We start from the raw sequence: 22,388 nt of genomic DNA, 5'->3' as shown, positions 1-22,388 counted from the left end.
ATGAAAATATATGAGGGTACTTACAAGGTAATTTTGTACTTGACAATAAGAATAGAGGGTTCATAAATAAAAACTTTAACTTTCAGGGATGAATAGGGGCTACGATAGTAATTTTGGTATTTGAATAAATATGAAAGTTTCGAACAGTAAATAATTGTTTTTTTAAATTGTTTTATAATTACTAAAATGATTTCACTAGCAATGAAAGTAATCATGATACTTATTTATTTCCATAATTGCCTGGCACTACACTCCAGAAGCCCCCCCCCCCCCCCCGAGGACTCCAAAAAGTGCAGGTATTCTGATTTTTTGCTTGGTGCATAGGCACAAACAACATTCAGCCACCCGAAGACGGTGCGATGCAGCTCTGTCATCCACTGGGGTAAACCCCAACGTTAAGGCATGGAGCCGGGGGTAAATAAGTGTGCCCCCATGTCCTTGGTACTTCTCACCATGGACAACTCTAGAGTGATATAGAGTCCATACCCCTTTCGAGAGGATTAGTATCATAGTCCAAGCCATATTGCTATGATACTAAATAAGTATGCGATAAGTATGTCGAGCCCGACAATATCAAGTCGGAACTTCTAGACCTAGCACACCAGCTCGTACTTCTTCCCTGCCAAAGAGCCTAAAGCTAGCTTCTGTAGTCAAGTTAGTGGTCTTTGGACCAAAGTTAGTGGTCTTTGGCACAAGACCAATCAAAGACCAAGTTAAAATAAAGATAAATTCAATCGAAATAGAACAAGTCTATGAAAATAAGTTTCTTGGACTAGTAATAGATACAAAGCTATCCTGGAAGCCACACATAGATAACATTATAAAAAAAATATCGAAAACTATCGGAATACTCCACAAAACGAAGGATGTGTTGAGTAAGAACTCCTTGTACACACTATATTATTCATTATTACTCCCATATATGACCTACTGTGTAGAAATATGGGGAAAAGCTTGTAAAACAAACACACTCCCTGTTTTAAAACTACAAAAAAAAGCAATCAGAATAATCAATAGGTCTAAATATATAGAACCCACAAATCCAATATTCATCAAATTAAACACAATGAAATTCTACGACTTGGTTGACTTCAAGATTACCCAATTAATGTACAAAGTACATAACAACCTCCTCTGCCAAAATATCCAGCAGCTTTTTGAAATTAGAGAGAGCTGTTATCATCTAAGGGGTACAAAACAATACAAAAAATCCAGAACAAGAACAAACATCAAACAAAGGTGTGTATCAGTAATAGGTGTCAACTTGTGGAACAAGCTTGAAACGGACCTGAAAATGAGCAAATCGTTGGAGGAGTTCAAAAACAAATTCAAAAGATTAGTACAAAAAAACTACATGAATCAGAACTAAAAAGATAAATTTGATATACATGTAAAATATAGTAAGACAACCGTTTGTTCTTGTTTTGAATTTGATCAACTTATCAATTGTATTCAAGAAATGAAAACTATAATGAATATCAGAAAATTGGAATACAAAAGGAGAAAGAATAACTATATAAACACTATTTATACATTTATACTATACTATTATACTATTTTTATTATTTTATACTATTATGATACTATTTATACTATTTATCTATTTATACACCAAAAGGTGTATAAATAGAATAGTATAGTATACATAAGGGTAAAAGCATTTGATGATATGTAGATTTTCTTTTGTTCTTTGTTTTGAAAAATGATCAAATCAAATTGTTACAAAATAAGGGGTAGGACTAGATAAGTTACTTACTTCTTCCTACTCCCTTGAGCATACAACCGTGATGATGTGTGTTTTCTACTTTTATCTACTTTCTAATTTTCCTCACATAATTTTTGTTTGACTTTTGTCAACCGGTTATTGTGTATATTATATGCTCAAGGCTCAATAAACAATAAACAATAAGTATCGAATTGCGAAGGCTTCAGCCTTCGGCCGCCACACAGGTCATGATGCACCCGACCCACAGGTGGTGAGCCCATGTGAAAGTGGACCCATGTTGCTTCTTCAGGCTGTGCCCAAACGGGCCCCATGGGTGCAGGCCAAACCACCAGGTGCTCACCATCAAGCCCTAACTCCAGGTCTGGCTTCAGAGGGAGTGGGGGTGGGAGGACATCTCAACGCAAGGAAAATGGTGTCCAATTATTGTTCTCATTGTAAGGGATCTTTGAGCTTTGTCACACCACCTCAGAACTGTCGGCCATGTGTGTCCCTGCCTGGGCCAAAAAGCCCCAAAGATCTTAACCTTTAGGATCATTGGGACACACAAACCACTCCACTATGAAAAAGCACAGACTTAAAACAAATCTCTAAATTCAAATATTCAGGAGAATAATTCTCATTCGCACAATAGAATCATTATTCCTCCACCAATCAATGAAGTTAAAAGTGGTATTTTTTACTTTGCAAGTTTCCCTTCACACAGATTTTAGAACAGGACAAAGTGAAAAGACAATGAATGAATGAAATGAGGAAAGTTACTCTGAAGCACAAGATTAGGGTGAAGTTTGAGCAGGTGCATTATTTACAGGTTTAAATCGTTGACACCAGGAGAAGAGGGAGGAAGAAGGTGTGTCTGTAGAAAGAGAGAGAAGTGGAACACCAAGAGTATAGGAATGAGAGTAGGGTTTTTGAATGTTGGAACTATGACTGGAAAGGGTAGAGAGTTGGTTGACATGATGCAGAGGAGGAAGGTAGACATACTGTGTGTCCAGGAAACCAGGTGGAAAGGTAGCAAGGCTAGAAGCCTAGGGTTGGGGTTCTAGTTGTTCTATCATGGTGTAGATAGGAAGAGAAATGGAGTGAGAATTATCTTAAAGAAGGAGTTTGTTAGGAATGTCCTCGAGGTAGAAATAGAGAGAGAGAGAGAGTGATTAGTCTGAAGATAGAAATTGAAGGTGTGATGTTCAATGTTGTTAGTGGGTGTGTTCCACAAGTAGGATGTGCGTTGGAGGAGAAGGAGAATTTTTGGTTGGACTTTGATGAATTGATGCAGAGCATCCCGAGAAGTGAGAGAGTTGAAATTGGTGCAGACTTCAATGGACATGTTGGCACAAGAAACAGAGATAATGAGGAGGTGGTGGGCAGGTTTGGAATTCAGACGAGGAACGCAGAAGGACAGATGGTGGTTGACTTTGCAAAGATGATAGAAATGGCTATAGTGAATACTTTCTTTCAGAAGAGGCAGGAACATCGGGTGACCTATAAGAGTGGAGGCAGGAGTACACAGGTAGACTACATTTTGTGTAGATGGTGCAACCTGAAGGAGATCAGTGTCTGCAAAGTAGTCGTAGATGGTGGTGTGTAGGATGATTCTGGTAGTGAGGAAGATGAACAGAGCAAAAGCAGAGGACGAAATGGTGGAGGCTGAAAAAGGAAGAGTGTTGCATGACTTTTAGGAAGGAGTTGAGACAAGCACTGGGTGGTCAGGAGATGCTTCCAGATGACTGGATATCTACAGCTAATGTAATCAGCGAGACAGGTAGGAAAGTACTTAGTGTATCATCAGGAAGGAAAGTAGATACGGAGACTTGGTGGTTGAATGAGGAGGTGCAGGAGTGTATACAGAGAAAGAGGTTAGCTAAGAATAAGTGGGACACTGAGAGGACCGAACAGATTAGACAGGAGTACAGGGAGATGCAGCACGTGGTGAAAGTAGAGGTGGCCAAGGCCAAACAAGAGGCCTACGATGACTTGTATGCTAGGATGGATAGCAAGGAGGGAGAGACTGATCTATACAGGTTGGCGAGACAGAGATGGGAGGGACATGCAGCAGGTTTGGATGATTAAGAATAAAGATGGAAATGTATTGACAGGTGCCAGTAGTGTGATGGGAAGATGGAAAGAGTACGTTAAAGAGTTGATGAATGAGGAAAATGAGAAAGAACAAAGAGTAGAAAGGGTGGCTGTTATAGACCAGGAAGTGGCAAATATTAGCAAGGATGAAGTGAGGAGGGCACTGAAGAGGATGAGTGTGGAAAGGCACTCGGGCCTGATGATTTACCTATTGAGGTATGGAAGTGTCTCGGGGAGGTGGCAGTGGAGTTTCTGACTGGGTTGTTCAACAAGATCTTAGATGGTGGGAAGATGCCTGAGGAATGGAGGAGAAGTGTACTGGTGCTCATTTTTAAGAACAAGGTCGATGTGCAGTTTTAGTACCCGCAGAGGAAGTTGATGAGCCATACAATGAAACTATGGGAAAGAGTAGTTGAAGAAAGTAAGAGCAGAAGTGTGCATTTGTGAGCAGCAGTTAGGTTTCATGCCAAAAAGAGTATGGCAGATACAGTATTTGCTTTAAGGATTTTGATAGAGAAGTACAAAGAAGGTCAGAGGGCGCTGCATTGTGTCTTTGTAGATCTGGAGAAAGCGTATGACAGGGTGCCCAGAGATGAAATGTGGTATTGCCTGAGGAAGTCCAGGGTGACAGAGAAGTATATTAGAGCGGTGCAGGACATGTATGATGACTGTAAGACAGTGGTGAGGAGTGCTGTAGGTGTGACTGAAGAATTCAAGGTGGAAGTGTGACTTCACCAGGGGTCAGCTCTGAGACCCTCCTCATTCGCTATAATGATGGACAGGCTGACAGACCAGGTTAGACAGGAATCTCCATGGACTATAATGTTTGCAGATGACATTGTGATCTGTAGTGAGAGCAGGGAACAAGTAGAAGAAAAACTAGAGAGGTGGAGGTCTGCCCTGGAAAGGAGAGGAATGAAGGTCAGTCGAAGTAAGACGGCAAGTACAAGAGTGTGGTAACTGGGAGAAGAGATAAAGAAGGTGGATGATTTTAAGTACTTGGGGTCAACTGTCCAGAGCAATGGAGAGTATGGAAAAGAGGTGAAGAAGCGTGTACAGGCAGGCTGGAACGGCTGGAGAAAAATGTCAGGTGTGATGTGTGATAGAAGAGTTTCAGCTAAGATGAAAGGAAAGGTGGAAAAAAACTGCGGTGAGACCAGCCATGTTGTTTGGACTGGAGACAGTGCCACTGAAGAAAAGACAGGAGGCAGAACTGGGGGTAGCAGAGATGAAGATGTTGAGGTTCTCTTTGGGAGTGACCAGGTTGGATAGGATCAGGAATGAGTACATCAGAGGGACAACTCCTGTTAGAGGTTTTGGAGAGAAAGTAGGAGAAGCCCGACTGAGATGGTGTGGACATGTCCAGAGGAGAGAGAGTGAATATTTTGGGAGAAGGAACTGAGTTTTGAACTGCCAGGCAGGAGGCCGAGAGGAAGACCAAAGAGGAGGTTTATGGATGTAATGAAAGAGGATATGAAGGTAGCTGGTGTGAGAGAAGAGGATGCACAAAACAGGGTGAGATGGAGGCAACTGATTTGCTGTGGTGACCCCTAAGGGGGAAAGCCGAAAGGAAAAATTGTTGACACCATGAGCAAATATTGTTTGGTCGCTGTCTTGTGAAAACACAAATGTCCATTATTGTCATTATATATACTGTATATATACAGTATATATATATATATATATATATATATACACAGTATATATATATATATATATATATATATATATATATATATATACACACACACACACACACACACACACACACCAGTGGCGGATTCTGGTCTGTCAAGGAGTCGAAGCTCAATTTTGGCCTACATCATAAAATGTGTCCGTTTATTTATATGTGAATTCTACTCTCCGTTCCTTTTCAACAAAATTATCTGTGACCCTGTCATACCAACAAGGTATCTTTTCCAGGGACTTAACTAATGTCCTTCAACTACAGCAACTACAATAAAACCCACTAGAAATAAAAGATTAATTTGTCGCTAGTCGTTTTTAACAAAGAGATGCTAAGATGATTAGAAGTCTCCAGTTCAACTCAGAACCAAATGAGAATTGAAAGATGCTCCCACGGATGCCTACACCAAAAGATCAGCGATCGGCTCATTTTGCTGTCAATCAAAAAGAGATTCAGCCTCAGACAGATCATCCAATCATCATGCAGAAAAGCTGAAAGTCCGGGCCAGCCAATACACGCTGAGCGGTGGACAAAACCAGCACTTATCCAATGACTCTTCTCATTTCAATGCATTGGGACAACGGGCTCTGAACTCTCAAGACGCCCAGCGTTCGCGCTCTCCACGCTCAGCGTCCACACAGTTTAAAGCACAGTGAAGCTGCGGGAATGAATGAGAAGAGAGTCACGTCATAACTAGTCATAAGAAGCTGGTTCAGAACAAAAGTGGAGCGCGTTGTAGCGCATATTTAGTCAATGGCATGTACACACAATTGTATGTACACACATATATTTGAACACTTATTTTTTGACATTTTAGGGGAAGCTGAGCTTCCCTTGCAGTCGTAGAGCAATCGCCTCTGATATATATATATATACACACTACAGTATATTGTACAATATTTGCGTATTGTATTTGTACATACTGCAATACAACTTTTTACTACTACTAGTTACCACTATTCTCCAGTGTTTGTTTCACATGTGCATCATAATATGTCAGTTTGTCATGATCTTCAATTCACAAAGGCAAATATTGTCACTTGTGTCACTTTTGTTTCAAACAAAATCAGTCACTTTGTTTTTCCACTTACCAATTGACATTGCAAATGAGACACACATTGAAACAATTCTTCTGCCTCTGTACTCTTGCTTTCCTCTGCTTTGTATTGTTTTGCAGTGCGGGAGTGGGTCGCACGGGAACGTATATCCTTATTGACAGCATGTTGAAGCAGATCAAGGACAGGCGCACTGTTAACGTACTGGGCTTTCTCAAACACATACGTGCTCAGCGCAACTACTTAGTACAGACTGAGGTTTGTATGTCTCTTTGCTTCAGGAAAAAATGTGCAAGAATTGTTTGGCGCAATACGTATTTTGACAAAAATTCATTCATATTGTTGAAAGTGGATTTGCCATATGTCACGCTTAAATCCATCAACAGTTCCATTCTAGCTCGTTTTCATTTCAAACAGCATATTTTAAGTGTTGGAAGGTCTACAGTATATTCAGAATATTCGTAAACTCAGTACGTTTCAGTATTTTTACATCCAGTGGTACCTCTACTTACAAACGTCACTTCATACGAAATTTTCAGGTGACAAAACGCCTCAACAGGGAAATATTGCCTTTGTTACGAAAGACATTTCAAGATATAAGAGATAAAAATACAGTATGGGCTGATGCTCGCAGCTCCGAGTTTCCTGAACGCGATATATTTATAGCTGTTCTGCCATCGGCTATTGCATCATGGCATCCCATTGGCTAAGCGGGACATCTACAGAGTGTGTCTATGCGTGTAGATAGACGATATGTGTCTATGCAGCGTCCTCGTCACTCGCCTCTCGGGCCATGAGGTATTCCGATCGTTTTACATAAATATGAATCACGCAGATTAGATTTTCACCAGTCGGGCGATCGCTCCCTATGCTGATATTTGCTTTGGACATTTTTGAAGGAATGTTAAAAGCCGACAAAAGCAAACGTCCTTGGTTCAGGTCACCAGGCAAATACCACTTCTGAGAGAGAACATGCACTAAGAAGGGCAAAACCGATGAGCACACAGCTAAAAGTTAAATTTTTTGCTCTATTCTTTGTTTTTTTTTACACTATGCACAACTCTCATTGTGCAATAATATAATTGTAACATGTATTTGTTTCATATTTTGATGCATTTTTATGCTTTAGAAAACATTTATGCCTGAATTTTGGGGGGCTTGCAACGGATTAGGGCATTTACATGGAAAACGCGTCTCTACTTACAAAATTTTCTTCTTAGGAAATTTCTTCCAAAGCCAATTAATTTCCTAAGTAGAGGCACCACTGTAGTTGTTGTTCAGCCATTGACTGTAGTTTTACATTAAGATGGTGTATTTTGCAAGCTGCTTATTGAGCAAGTAGAGATAATGAATGTAATTGTTTGACAATGCAATGTGATACATCACATTTTGCTTGGTTAATTCAGGAACAATATGTATTCATTCATGATGCCTTGGTGGAAGCCATCTTGGGTAAGGAGACTGAAGTTGCAGCCAGCAAGCTTCATCACTACACAAACACCATCAAGACACCAGGACACGGTGGTCGGACACGTGTGGAAAAACAGTTTAAGGTGATGGGACAAATCATTTCATGTTCTGTATGTATACTCAAATTGCACATTTAGTCTTATATTGTGGTGATTTATATTTTATACTGATATTGTTTCTTACAAGATGCATTAATTCACTAGAAATATTCCCGCCATTACTGTTAATACAAAATGTACATAATCTGCCAGCCTAACATGATTAAAGAGTCATCCAGTAACCGAGCTACCGAAAGAAAATAGGTAAGCAGAACGAAAAATCTGTTGACGCGATAATAAAAAGACCTCCCAATATGACATTTAACACTAGCTACCCAATGCAATTGAAACAAAAACAATTCCAATTAAAGTCATTTCAAAAATTGTCAACATTATATGAAGGCAAGTTAAAAAAAGTTGTTTACATTTCCACCTATACTACAAACTTGGCGGGACTGGATGGACTGAGAGTGCTAAACCAAATAGGTTATTATAAACTTTGCAATCTTGACAGGATTTAGACATTTAAAAACTAATAAAAGCACCTCAAAATAAATTCTGTAACACAAGGGAAGCCAATGCGGCGATTTGAAAACTGGTCTAATGTGTTCCTGCCCTCTGGTCCTTGTCAGGACTCTTGCGGCTGAGTTCTGGAGTAACACTAAGCTTGAAATAGTCTTTTTAGGAAAACCAGAGAGCATGGCATTACAATAATCTAAGCGACAGGAAATAAAAGCATACATCAGCACTTCCGTGTTAGCCCGAGAGAGAAAAGGGCGGACTATGGCTCTATTCTTGAGATGATCAAAACCAATCTTATTTACATTTTTTAAATGATGAATAAAACTAAGCTCAGAGTCAAAAATGGCACCCAAGTTCTTCACACTGTGATGGTTTAAGATACTGTAGTTTCGGTGAAAGTTTCTCTATCTGATCCTCAGGGCCAATAACTAAAACCTTAGTTTTGTTCTGATTGTACTGTAAGAAATTCTCTGCCATTCATGACTTAATATCTAAAATACAATACCAATAGGTATCAATAGGCCCTGTGTTGTCAGGAGACACGGCAATATACAGTTGTGTATCATCAGCGGAGCTGTGGAATCTTCAGTATGTCGTGTTCTTCCACATGATTTTCTTTTCTCTTCCGTGTTCCCGGGTCTGACAATAAAATAGCTTAGTCAACATTGCAGATGAACGCTCTCCTCATACAGCTTGTTTTTTTTTTGTGTCCATGTAAGGTTTGAGATCTCAGACTGGCACTTTTATCTGCAATTGAAACGTGTACGTGTGAGCTTTGCTCACTGTTAACTTTATTGTGTGTCATCACTCTCCTCAACTCCAAACCGTAGTCAGGGGGGAACTGACTACAGTATGTATTTGGCTTGTTTAATGTAGCGCACTTCTCGGCGCAGTGACTTCAAGCACAGCAGTGAATACTGACACAGACAAATGAACGAGATGTCATTCAATCATCATTCACCTATCACCTATTTTGGCAGCAAACATTGGCATTTACGCTTGTAACTGAATGCGCCTGCTCCACATACTTGTCCTGACTGCCACTACTTGCTTTCCCTTAAGGCATGGGTGTCAAATATAGGGCCCACGGGCCGGTAACGGCCCCAAGAAGGTTCGATCAGGCCCGCAGGATCATTTAAATGTGAAAAAATGCATAAAAGATAAGATAAGATAAGATAAGAAAACCTTTATTAGTCTCGCAATGGAGAAATTCCCAATTCACAGCAGCAAAGTTATGAAAGGAAGAAGTAGAACAACAAAATATAGGAGCTGCTGGAAAGGCAGCCACTCTCGCGGCGCCATTTTGAAGTCAAAATAACAAAAATAACACAACACAACACATAGGACACAGACAGTCGTGCAATCATCACCACTTTTCTGCATACACTTTGTTGTCTGAAGCAGTTCTCGATGAAAGAGGAGAGGATCAAAGTGTCCTTTCACCAGTGGATCAGAGACGACATGCTGAAAATGTGCACACGTCTGCTACAAGCTAAGTTTTGAAAGCAAACACGAAGCTGTAGCGTCCATTGACGAAAAGAGATGAGTTCACTTCTCCTGTCCCACGTAATCCGCTTCAAACTCCAAGACACGGAATGAATATTTTTAATAAGGTGTGATTCATGAGGTATCCACTAGGATACACACTGTTTTGATCAGAGTAGAAGACAACATTGTTTGGATCAGAGAAGAAGACAACAGCAGCCTCAGTCTGTCACTGAGACAGACCCAACACAGCAGACGCTATCAAGTACATTTCTTTACACATTTAATAGCACTCTCCTTAGTTTTTAAAGTGTAGGCAGGGATTGAATTTAGATTTTATATGCACATGTGTAAATGGTTTAAAAAGTTATTTCTTTAAAAATCTTGTTTAATCTTAAAATCCATTACTATATTTTTCAATACCAATTACTTGTTAAAGCTTTAGTTTAGTTTCTAAGGTGCTTCATGAAATGTTTAGTAAAAGATATGTTCATTTAATTTAATAAACTCCGCCCCTCATTTGTCGGGTAAAACATTCGTCAAATTACTTTGTAAACACATGCTAAACGGTCCTGTGAAAACCTATTAAAGCTGAATATGTTCATAAATTCATAAAACCCTCCCGGAACCCTGACAGGGTGTTCAACTTCTTGCCATTGAACTGGCTTCTTAGGACTTGCCTCACTCGCTGAAGGTATTTGGCCATAGCCGCTTTCCTTGTTTCCAGTTCGAGGTTGCCATTGGCTTGTGGTATACCGAGGTACTTGTAGCTGTCCTCAATGTCTGCTATTGTTCCTTCAGGGAGTGAGACCCCTTCAGTGCGGACTACCTTTCCTCTTTTAGTCACCATCCGACTACATTTCTCAAGTCCGAATGACATCCCGATGTCGCTGCTGTAGATCCTGGTTGTGTGGATCAGGGAGTCTATGTCCCTTTTGCTTTTAGCATACAGCTTTATGTCATCCATGTAGAGGAGGTGACTGATTGTAGCTCCATTTCTGAGGCGGTATCCATAGCCTGTCTTGGTGATTACTTGGCTTAGGGGGTTCAGTCCTATGCAGAACAGCAGTGGGGAGAGTGCATCACCTTGGTATATGCCACATTTGATGGACACTTGGGTAAGTGGCTATATATATATATATATATATATATATATATATATATATATATATATATATATATATATATATATATATATATATATATATATATATATATATATATAAAAAACAGTCAGATTTGCGTAGATCACAACAAACACATCTGCTCACAATGAACGTCACACGAGGAAGCGTCACTTCCTCGCGTAAGGAAGCCGAGAGGAGTCGAGTGGCGTATTCAGGTTTGCTTAGTTTGGTCGAAAACCGATTTTCGGTCGTAATCCGAGGTGTAAAAATCTCAGATTTTCTGGTCGAAAACGGAATTATTCGAGAATAGAGACGTTCGAAAACCGAGGTATGACTGTACCGTCAAAAAAGAAAAGAGGAAGGCATTTCCGGTGAGAGTTATTGAAATGGTGACTTTTTAAAACCATGGGACATGGTCAATCTCACAATCGGCCCATGCCTTGTTCCTGCCCCTGTGTGGACGGAACTGCTGATAACACTTTCCAGTGAAACTCTGTCGAAGTTGCTTATGACTTTGGTTGACGTCCAAAGCTTTTTCAATAGTCAAAGTACAGTTTCATGTGGGCTCTCTTGAGAAGTAGCTGTGTTGTGAGTTTGGTGAGATTGTCAACGATGTGGGTTCTGAAGAAATTATTATTCCTTGCCGCCTCTTTCCCTCCAATGTGAACGGATGTGTGCTCCTCTTCCTACCGATAATTGTCTCCTTCATTTCAACTGTCCTTCCACCTCTGCCCTGTAGTCTGTGGATTTAAAAAGTGGATTTGTCCCAGCAAAACAGGACGCTTGGTCACCCAACCATATTGGAGAACACATTTCTATCTGCACGCGGCCCGGTAGTCCAGTGGTTAGCACGTCGACTTCACAGTGCAGAGGTACCAGGTTCAATTCCAGCTCCGGCCTCCCTGTGTGGAGTTTGCATGTTCTCCCCGGGCCTGCGTGGGTGTTCTCCCGGTACTCCGGTTTCCTCCCACATTCCAAAAACATGCATGGCAGGCTGATTGAACACTCTAAATTGTCCCTAGGTGTGAGTGTGGGCGTGGATGGTTGTTCGTCTCTGTGTGCCCTGTGATTGGCTGGCAACCGATTCAGGGTGTCCCCCGCCTACTTCCCGAAGACAGCTGGGATAGGCTCCAGCACCCCTCGCGACCCTACTGAATGTCTACCTGCAAAAAGTGCACACACAATGTATGCAAAAAAATATTTTGTCATTTTGAACACATTTTATGCTGAAGGGCATGTTGGAATTCTTAACCTTTGGATCAACAGTCGTCTATTACTTGTCGTGAGGTAAGTTTTAAGTGTTTTCACTGGGTCAGAATGATGTACTGTTAGTTTGAATGTTGTTTTGAATACATGTTATTTTCCATTGTTGGTTGAAATTCTAAAATGGCAATGCCGCCTTTCTTCCATTATGTTTTTAGTTGATTACCCAGTGCAATGCCAGTTTCAAGGAGTGCTTCAGTTCTCAGAAGGAGTGCAACAAAGAGAAAAATCGAATTTCCTCAGTCGTCCCATGTAAGTCTTGGATTTTGGTTCAATAATATTCCAGTTATTGCCTGAAGCAGGAACACAAATCCTAAAAGAATGATCAGGGATATGTACCAGCGTTTGTACTTTGTCAATAAGCATTTACATAATGTGAAAATGCTACAAGGTGTACCACTCATCAAAATTTATTCCTATTGACTAGATCAGACTAGGTGCATTGCATTATGCCTTGGATTTTTCATAAAAGCAGAACTTGGTGATGCAAGGTAATGCACGACTTCAGTTTTAATGCAGTGCATCCTGAGACCGTGTAAGGAGTACAGATTACTGTCTTGAACCAAAATACGTCTCACTCAACATGCTTTACCTGTTCAATAAAGAAGGATTGCTGTCCACACCGTGGTTGCCCTCAGGTGCAGAGACTGAAAGAAAATTTTAGTGAGAATGATGAGTGTAATGTTGAAGTACAATGCAATGGAAAAACCAGGTTGCAGACTATAAAGAGGGTTCCTTGGGACAAGTCTCTGACTGAAATAAAAGCACCCAATCCTGCAATGAATCCCATGATAATGAAAAGAATGAACATGGAGATTGATATTAGCCACCCCGTCTTCTATAGAGCGGGGAAGGGTGACTTAAATGGTGGAGGGAGGCCACTATTTTTCCTCAGCAGATGTATGCCAAAAACACCAATTTAAGTGTGGCTAAAATGTGTACATCCCATATGATTTTTTTTTAACCATTCTAAGTCACATTACCTTAATATACTTAAATACTCAAATGCAAACCTAAGCTTTCAACAAGACATGATCATAAACCTTTTTTTTCAGGGCAAAGAACTGTTATGCATAAAAAAAAAATGCAGTTCAAAGGTGGCACAAAGCTGCTGAGCAGCGTGTGTGTGGGGGCGGGGGGGTTGTCCTGCATGTCAATAAAAATCCTGAAATGTATAGGCCACCTGTCTGACTCCTCGTGCACTTTAAATGACCTGTCAACGATTCTTGTGGAGGGCTCAGGGGGTGGATCACTATTTGTGTACTTTTGCGATCAGTGTTGTCATGACAACTTCAGTTGAAGTCTTTCTTTGGTGGTAGCGTCTTCAAGCAAACTAAACACATAGATATGCATTTTAATTCAGTGAACCTGCTTCCAATTTTACTTGAAAGACTTTCTTGATTTTTGATTTGCCCTTGGTGTTGCTTCGTCGTGGCCTCATAGTGGAGGTACTATGTCTGCCATCTGGTGGTGAACAATGTTATTACAGCAGAAGTCTTATAAGTGCAGTCACAAAAACATTTTTAGAAGTTAAAAAAAACAAAAAACTAGAGCCATTCATAATGTGGCCACAAGCGGCATTTGGCCCTGGGAATACCCGTTGCCTGTCTCTGTCCTTGAAGTTAGGATGAACATCCAGAAGAATAGCATCAACTGCTCATATGTAGCCACACAAAGCTTGTAAAGATGTATCGAAGATTCAGTCGCTTCAGAAATGTGTTAAGGTTCTAAAGAGATTTGAATTGCAAGCTTTCAGTTTTACATGTTTCCATACCATCAGCATGTAATTCAGTTTGCAAATGAGAACAATGCATTTTGCAAAGGGGAAGGGAAGTCTCTGTAACTCTCACATGCAAAGTGTCACATTATTTTGACTTCCCGTATTGTACCCGACTTTTCAATGTTGGTTTACCAAACTCAAATTGCCAATCTGTTTATGGCTTATTTCATTTCTGTCTAATTGAACAGCGGAACAAGCAAGGGTGAGGTTAGCCCCTTTGCCTGGCATCAAGGGCAGCGATTACATTAACGCCTCTTACATCATGGTCAGTACTTCCTGTTCTTCCCAAACTCCTCCGTTCACACAATGCACCAATGTGAATTCATGTCCTCAACTTGGTTACACACTTAAATTTTGTGTATTCATGATAAATGTGTATCCCGGACTGAAAAATTTTAGCGAGAGGAAAAGAATACATTGTTGCATTGAAAAATAATAATGGAATGCCGTTGTATAGAAATGTCTTTGAAGCGGAACTTCACTACAAATGAATCTTATTTATGCCATTTTGTGTGTATGCATGTATGTGCATTAGTTTTCCTCTGAATTTTTTTTTCCCCGCCTCCCACAGAGTTACTACCGTAGTAATGAATTCATCATTACCCAACATCCTCTGCCTCACACCACAAAAGATTTCTGGAGAATGATCTGGGACCATAATGCACAAATCATTGTCATGTTGCCTGCCAACCATGGACTGGTAAGATGCATTACAGACATAAACATGCACATACAGCCATTACAATTGTTTTGTGATGCAAAACTGAGGAGTGTGCGCCGCTCGTCTGCTTTAGGCCTATTGTTGATGAACTCAAAACTGCAATGTGTTCTTGACTGTACTACAGAACAAGTGCTTACATCGGATAAACACATTTTGAGTGTCGGGATTAAAATCTTTTCCACCATTGGGTAAATTACAACAAAACAACCCATGTTATTTGTTTCTTTTTCCTCAAAGCTGCAAAGATATGACTATTCATATTTGATATTCAAGTCAACTTATCGACTTGTGCGGATTTAAAAAAAAAAGGTTAAAAATTACAGTATATTGTGAAATTATTACATGCTTCAGTTCACCAGATTAGAAAACACGAAAATACAGTAAAAAAGTAAATAGATAAAAAAAATAAGGGACATCAGAATTAGTAAACACACACACACACAATGTAAAAGAAACAAAAAATAGATAAATCTGTATTTCATTAAAGTAGAATATCATGACAAAATTCAACGCAGGATGCTCCATGTCCCAATCTTGTCAGATAATCTAGGCAAAACACCAGCAGGGATTTTCCTTAGCCTTCAAAAGGTGTCACTCTGGTTTAGGAGGCTTCCGAATCATGGGGAAGACTGCTGACTTGAGGGTTGTGCAGAAAACTGTCAGTGACACCCTCCATCCATCGTAGCCGTTTAACAACAGCAAACTCACCTGACTTGAACCCCATTTAATATCTTACTGCGTGTCACAGTATTGAATCACAGTTCTGAAATTTTCTCTTTTGTAATAATTGGGTCAATAAAAACAACATTTCGTTCCATTGAATATTACCCATTAGGTGTATCTCTCTCTCTCTCTCTCTCTCTCTCTCTCTCTCTCTCTCTCTTTCTCCATATATATATATATATATATACTGTATATACCGTATATATATATATATATTATTTTTTTTTTAAACTGTCAGATTTGCGTAGATCACAACAAACACATCTGCTCACAATGAACGTCACACGAGGAAGCGTCACTTCCTCGCGTTAGGAAGCCGAGAGGAGTCGAGTGGCGTATTCAGGTTTGCTTAGTTTGGTCGAAAACCGATTTTCGGTCGAAATCCGAGGTGTAAAAATCTCAGATTTTCTGGTCGAAAACGGAATTATTCGAGAATAGAGACATTCGAAAACTGAGGTATGACTGTACCGTCAAAAAAGAAAAGAGGAAGGCATTTCCGGTGAGAGTTATTGAAATGGTGACTTTTTAAAACCATGGGACATGGTCAATCTCACAATCGGCCCATGCCTTGTTCCTGCCCCTGTGTGGACGGAACTGCTGATAACACTTTCCAGTGAAACTCTGTCGAAGTTGCTTATGACTTTGGTTGACGTCCAAAGCTTTTTCAATAGTCAAAGTACAGTTTCATGTGGGCTCTCTTGAGAAGTAGCTGTGTTGTGAGTTTGGTGAGATTGTCAACGATGTGGGTTCTGAAGAAATTATTTTTCCTTGCCGCCTCTTTCCCTCCAATGTGAACGGATGTGGGCTCCTCTTCCTACCGATAATTGTCTCCTTCATTTCAACTGTCCTTCCACCTCTGCCCTGTAGTCTTATATAGAACATGTCTTTGAATACTCGTAAATTCAATGTTGGAACATTATTATTGTTGTACATTCCAAGAGTTTTTTTATTCAGTTTTAATCATCATTTAGAGTGATTACGGTATAATCAATTGTTTTTATTTTTATGTAGAAAGTTTTCTTTATTAGCATTATTCGTATTTGTTGGTTGGCAGGGAGAAAGGGAGAAAATCATATTGTGCCATGCCTTATAAGGGTTTCAGATTTAATTAACGGCAGGCATATTGATATAAAATTATGTTAGAGAGGAGAAAGTAAAAGTTGTACTAGATACTTGAAAAGCTTAGTGATGTGCATTCAGGGGAGGCAGGTGAGGCTGTGCCTCCCCTCTCATCATGAGAGGAAAAAGAAATGAAATAATGGAATAACACACGTATTCATAATTGTCCTCGGGACTATGATTTTGGTGTGAATGTATTTTGACCATTTTTTAGTAAAAATTGCAGAAATTCTGTATTTCCTGCTTAAATAAATGTGTGGCGTGGACAGCCATTATGACACAAATCCACAGGGGAAATGCTTTCCTTGAGGTAGCCAGTACCTCTGCCTCAAGGAAGGCAATGACGATGAGCAGCCTGATAGCCTTTTATTAGTCAGGTGAACACGTGTGCAAAAAGTAAAGTGTGCTGTGCGAGCCTACAAGCTGTCATTTCTCGCCCTGAAAATGGAGGATTTAATTTCTAAACTAAGAAATTTTTCAAAGTTGGACTTTCAAACAAAGCAGGAAATCATAAATACTGGGAGATCGACACCAGAACTACCAGGTTTGTTTCAAACGACGGGAGTCGGGAAAAGACTGTAAACTACCCGTTCTTTTCAAAGGCAATGGTATACACTGGCTTTGTGGCTGTGCTATAACCTTCCTGCTTTCGCTGCCTTTTATTCTCAACGAGTGCGTCTGTGTGGAACCATACGGGATTTTGTGACTTTAAAACTTGACAAACAACCGTCTGCGTACCGTGCTCGGAATGATTCTTTCCCCCCATGAACCATTACTGGCGTGTGTGCAGCTCCATCCATCCTCTGTCCATCCATTTTCTCCACTGAGTGCCCTGACGATGGTGACGGATTGGCTGTAAAATATCCCACTTGGCTGGGCAGAGGCCAGTTAAGCCCTGGCCTTGTCGCCAGCCATTTAAAGACATGGCAGCTCCTATATCTGCACCCTAGTAATAAAGTGAAGCAGGAATATCTTATCAAGCAATAATCCTTAATAGACATAATAACAACAACAATAATAATAATCATTATTATATTACTGGTAATTGTAAAATGCATAGATGAATAATGGCCTTTTAATTTTCACAATGTTCATGTGATTGGCCCCTTAATAGTTAATAACATCATTCCATAATAGTATTGAATGAAAGCAAAACAACTTGTTTCCATGATCAGTTGTCGTTTTGTCATTCCGCCTTTATTTAGGACTTAAACCAGTAATTAATTTATCAACACTGCTAGTCCATAACATTATGAGGTACTGTTTAAGATACCTTTATCTGCAGATAAACACATTTTGAAGGAGAATGGTACAATATAAATGAACCCTTGCTGCTTGAACCCTAAAAGTGGACATGAGATATTATAGTTTTCTGTGAAACGTATTTAAAAAAGAAACCTTCATTCTTTTTAAGAATGAAGGTTTACACCTTCATTCAGTAACCTATGTATTCAGCTTGAAGTAAGAACATTGAATGGGGAGTAGAACAAGACAAAACATTGTGATTTTATTCTTCAGGCAGAGGATGAGTTTGTGTATTGGCCCAGTCGGGAGGAGGCCATGATCTGTGAAGCCTTCACTGTCACCCTCATCAGCCAAGACATACTCTGCTTGTCCAGTGAGGAACAGATCAGCATCCATGACTTCATCCTGGAAGCTACACAGGTTGCTTGCGCGCATCTGGTCACAATCAAGCGCTAGTATTCATAAATTGTGAACGACAGTGTTTTGTCTCATACACTGTATAGAGGCCACGGATTTGATTCTGGGTCTGTGTGTAGTTTGCATGTTCTTCCCGTGCCTGCGTGACTTTTCTCCAGGTTTAGTCCCACATTCTAAAAACATGCATGGCAGGTTAATGGAACACTCTAAATCAGGGGTGTCCAAAGTCGGTCCTCAAGGGCCGATGTCCTGCCTGTTTTCCAGCACTCCCAGAAGCAACACACCTGAATCAGGTGTGTTGCTAATGCTGCTTCAGAGCTGACTGATGAGCTGATCACCTGAATCAGGTGTGTTGCCACCGAGAGATCTGGAAAACAGGCAGGACAGCGGCCCTCCAGGCCCAGCTGGACATGCCTGCTTAAATTGTCTTTAGGATTGTGAGTGTGAATGGCTGTTTGTCTCTGTTTGCCCTGCAATTGGCTGGCAACCAATTCAGGGTGTACCCCTCCTACTGCCCAAAGACAGCTGGGATAGGCTCGAGCTCGCTCGTGACCCTTATGAGGAAACGTGGATTAGAAAAGGGATGCATGTATGGATAACTTTTGGTAAATAGGTCCTTAAGCATGTCTGTTTCAGCATAGTTAACATATTTACACATAAAACCAGAGCCATGAAAAGCCCCCCCCCTCAAATATTTAGCATTATTGATCAAATTATACAATGTATGAAAATACCAAAATATACTGCATGAGTATGATTTACCATGTTCTCCAAGTTATGTTTGCAAAGCTGTTTATGAGTGTTTCCATTGCGGAGGAAAGCAGTTTTGTCGGTATAGTATGCCACTGCCAACTGTGACTTATTTCCTGTTAATTTTGTTTACAAGGTGTTGTTCTTTCACTCCTGGGAAATCTGGGCAAATGGTGTGCATCTCAAAAACATGTACTAATGGAAAAATAACACCACACATCTGAATGTTAAATATTAAAAAGTGTAGGCAGGTGGATTGGATATGAGATGATTATTTTTTAACCAGGGCTTGCAGGTAGTCCAGTAACACATTTCCTTCTCTCTTGTTGGTTCACTCTTTGTCTGACTACCAGGATGATTACGTATTAGAGGTGCGACACTTTCAGTGCCCCAGGTGGCCAAATCCTGACATGCCCATCAGCAGCACTTTTGAACTGATCGACATCATCAAGGAAGAGGCAGCCATCCGTGACGGACCAACCATCATCCATGATGAGTCAGTCTATAACCGCTCCTCTTCATTCTGCCAATCATGTCAACAGTCAAATTTGTATGTATGTTTGTTTCAAAAAATATTTCCCACAGAGGAAGAAGTTTGCTGAATACATTTTCAGAATTCAGATGTTTTTAGGCTAAAATTTTAGCATCCATGCTAAATTTGTACTGTTTACAATTTTCTTTAGACTGTTGCAAATTTTCTATTCAGATATTTGCAATTTCAACGGTAGATACATAGACTTAAGAAGCTCAGCAAAGCATATTGTTCCATTGGCCAACTGGAGTGGCCAATTAGGGCAGTGCTTAAACGGCACCAGGGTCTAGCTCTCAGGCACTGTCAACACCAATGAAAAAAGGAAATCTCCAAATTGTCACCATCACCATCAATTAAGTGGTAGCCCTTGATATTTTTTCCCCTGAAGATGCCTGAGCAAAGTGCCCAATTAGACATAATGAAATTGTTCATAGCATTGCTGTTCTTGACAACACTCTGCTCATGTTTATTTATGACAAATAATGAAGTGCATCTTGCGCCTTTAGGAGAAGTGAGTAATTGAATGCTTCATCCACTTTCTATGGTGCAAGTCAGCTTGTAGCCGCCTCACAAACTGTCAGTGAAAGCTCACCCTAATTGACTTCATGCTCATTACTTAGCCGGGCGTGAGCTGTTAGCGTTCTTCTCTGCAACTCTGCCGACAGTGCCGTTAATAGAGGAGGAGACCTCTCCCATGGTTAAGGCTACCCGCTGTCCTCCAGGGAGCCTCACACACCAGTCTCAGCTGTCATCCTCATCTCCTTTCACTCACGAACGGATCTTAAAACGCATGAGATAACTGAACTGCGAGTGGCTTTCTTCCCTGGCTGAGCTGCACATGAAGGGTGTCTGAACAGTGCCACGAGTAACCGTTTTCCCTTTTTTTTCTCTCGACTTCAATGTTTTAAAAATAAAATAAAATAAGTAAATAGACCAAGATAACCCAAGTAAAGCTCAAATGCAGTTCTTTAAATTATAATTTTATTACGTCATTAAAATAACAAAACGCCAAAATGTCATTTCTTTATATGTGCATATACATATATAGGGTCACATTGTTTTTTCAACATTTCATTTATTTTAATATTTCCTAACTTGTTTCCCTGTTTCTTTTCATTTTTGTTTCAATATTTATTCCCGTTTTTATCAATTTGTTTCAATCGTGATTTCAACATGTATTTGTTTTATTTGGGCAGTCCTGTGACCTACGTGCAGCTTTACATCTGCCCTCAAACTCAGTGGGAGTGAGCCGGCCCTGGGCGGGATCAGTACGGTGGCCGCGGCAGGTCAAAACAAGTGCAAATGCCACAACACAACCACAGGGGGGTAGCATTTGCCTTTCTTGAGAACTGTCTCGGCTATCGCCGTGGTCCCACCCGATTCACACCCACTGAGTATGATGGGACTGTAACAGATTTTTATTTTCAACTGTGTTTCATTTTTCAGTTATAAGTAAAAATGTTCTCATACCTTTTCCTCGGCAGAATTTTCAATATTCTTTCAAGGTCCATGCCCTCCGTGTTGTTCCTCTTTGCATCTGAAGGTATTTGGAAATACTGTTGGGAGAACAATGCTTACCCCCAGTATTGTGTACGCGGTTGTCAGGTTTGGAGCAGTCTCGGCAGGTTTGCTGTGTGCCCTTATCACACTGTCTCAGCAACTCGAAAGTGAGGGGGTTGTCGATGTCTATCAAGTGGCCAAGATGATCAACCTCATGAGGCCAGGAGTCTTCACAGACATGGTGAGTCTGGCCCTTTAGTTCAGGTGACCCCTCCAATGAACTAGATGCTCCTATGATCTCTCAGCAGCCTTATAATAATGATAATAATAATAATAATAATAATAACAATAATAATACATTTTATTCAAAAGTGCTTTTCATAGTACTCAAAGACACTTTTACAACAAGAATTGAGCAACACAGGATTAAAAACGTACACTTTAAAACAAAGTATACACATTTTAAAACAAACACATTTCGACAAATCAAAACACAGCAGAAATGGGGAAAAGTGATAAAAGATGTTAAAAGTATAGCGGAACCGGTGAGTTATAAGAAATGATTTGAAGGATGGGAAGTCAGTACACTTGCGGATGTGTTGAGGTAAAGGGTTCCAGAGGGTCGGGGTGGCGATAGAGAACTCTCGAGTTCCCCAGGTTTTGAGCTTGGTCATGGGGATGGCGAGGAGGTTTGCATTTGAGGAGCGGAGGTTGCGGGAAGGAGTGAATGGGTGAAGAAGGTCGGAGAGGTAGGATGGGGCCTGATTGTCAAGAGCTTTGAGTAGGATGAGTTGAAACTAAATATGCTGGGGAACGGGGAAGGTTTTTAAGGATGGCGGTGATGTGATCACAGGTGGCGGTGTGGGTGAGAAGGTGGGCGCCGGCATTCTGGATGTACAGTAGAACTCCTCGACAACAAAATCATGTTTGCAGCCAGAATTTTTTCACAACAGGGTACTTTTCACTCTAGCAAAGTTGATCTCAGACGTAAACACAAACACACACAGAAAACGTAAATGTGTACTTTTAATTTTTATTCCAGAAGTGCATAAGTATGAGCATACACTTATTTGACACTTCAAATAGTCAGCGTGGAAAGAAAAAAAAGGGAAAGAAATTGTGAAATATGATCGGCTTTTCTTTTCTTAACTCCTT

General features: G+C 40.4%; 1 protein-coding gene and 1 pseudogene across 3 annotated transcripts in view; both read left to right on the top strand.

The window, feature by feature from the left end:
• Positions 1-22,388, top strand: part of LOC147200870 (receptor-type tyrosine-protein phosphatase gamma-like) — a 365,530-nt gene that overhangs the window by 327,795 nt on the left and 15,347 nt on the right. For all 3 annotated transcript variants that reach the window (XM_086118198.1, XM_086118200.1, XM_086118199.1), the window contains 8 exons: positions 6,664-6,799; positions 7,948-8,094; positions 12,605-12,698; positions 14,415-14,491; positions 14,798-14,926; positions 18,308-18,454; positions 19,555-19,697; positions 21,339-21,474. In XM_086118198.1, coding sequence (XP_085974324.1) covers positions 6,664-6,799; positions 7,948-8,094; positions 12,605-12,698; positions 14,415-14,491; positions 14,798-14,926; positions 18,308-18,454; positions 19,555-19,697; positions 21,339-21,474 — 1,009 coding nt within the window. The remainder of the gene's footprint in view (positions 1-6,663; positions 6,800-7,947; positions 8,095-12,604; positions 12,699-14,414; positions 14,492-14,797; positions 14,927-18,307; positions 18,455-19,554; positions 19,698-21,338; positions 21,475-22,388) is intronic.
• LOC147200871 (uncharacterized) lies at positions 2,599-5,061 on the top strand (annotated as a pseudogene).

The sequence above is a fragment of the Hippocampus guttulatus genome, chromosome 8, assembly GCF_054856545.1.
Source record: "Hippocampus guttulatus isolate MCC_2025c chromosome 8, RoL_Hgut_1.0, whole genome shotgun sequence".
Classification (NCBI taxonomy): domain Eukaryota; kingdom Metazoa; phylum Chordata; class Actinopteri; order Syngnathiformes; family Syngnathidae; genus Hippocampus; species Hippocampus guttulatus.
The sequence above is the reverse complement of the archived record's forward strand: the minus strand, read 5'-3'. Positions and strand labels throughout refer to the sequence as shown.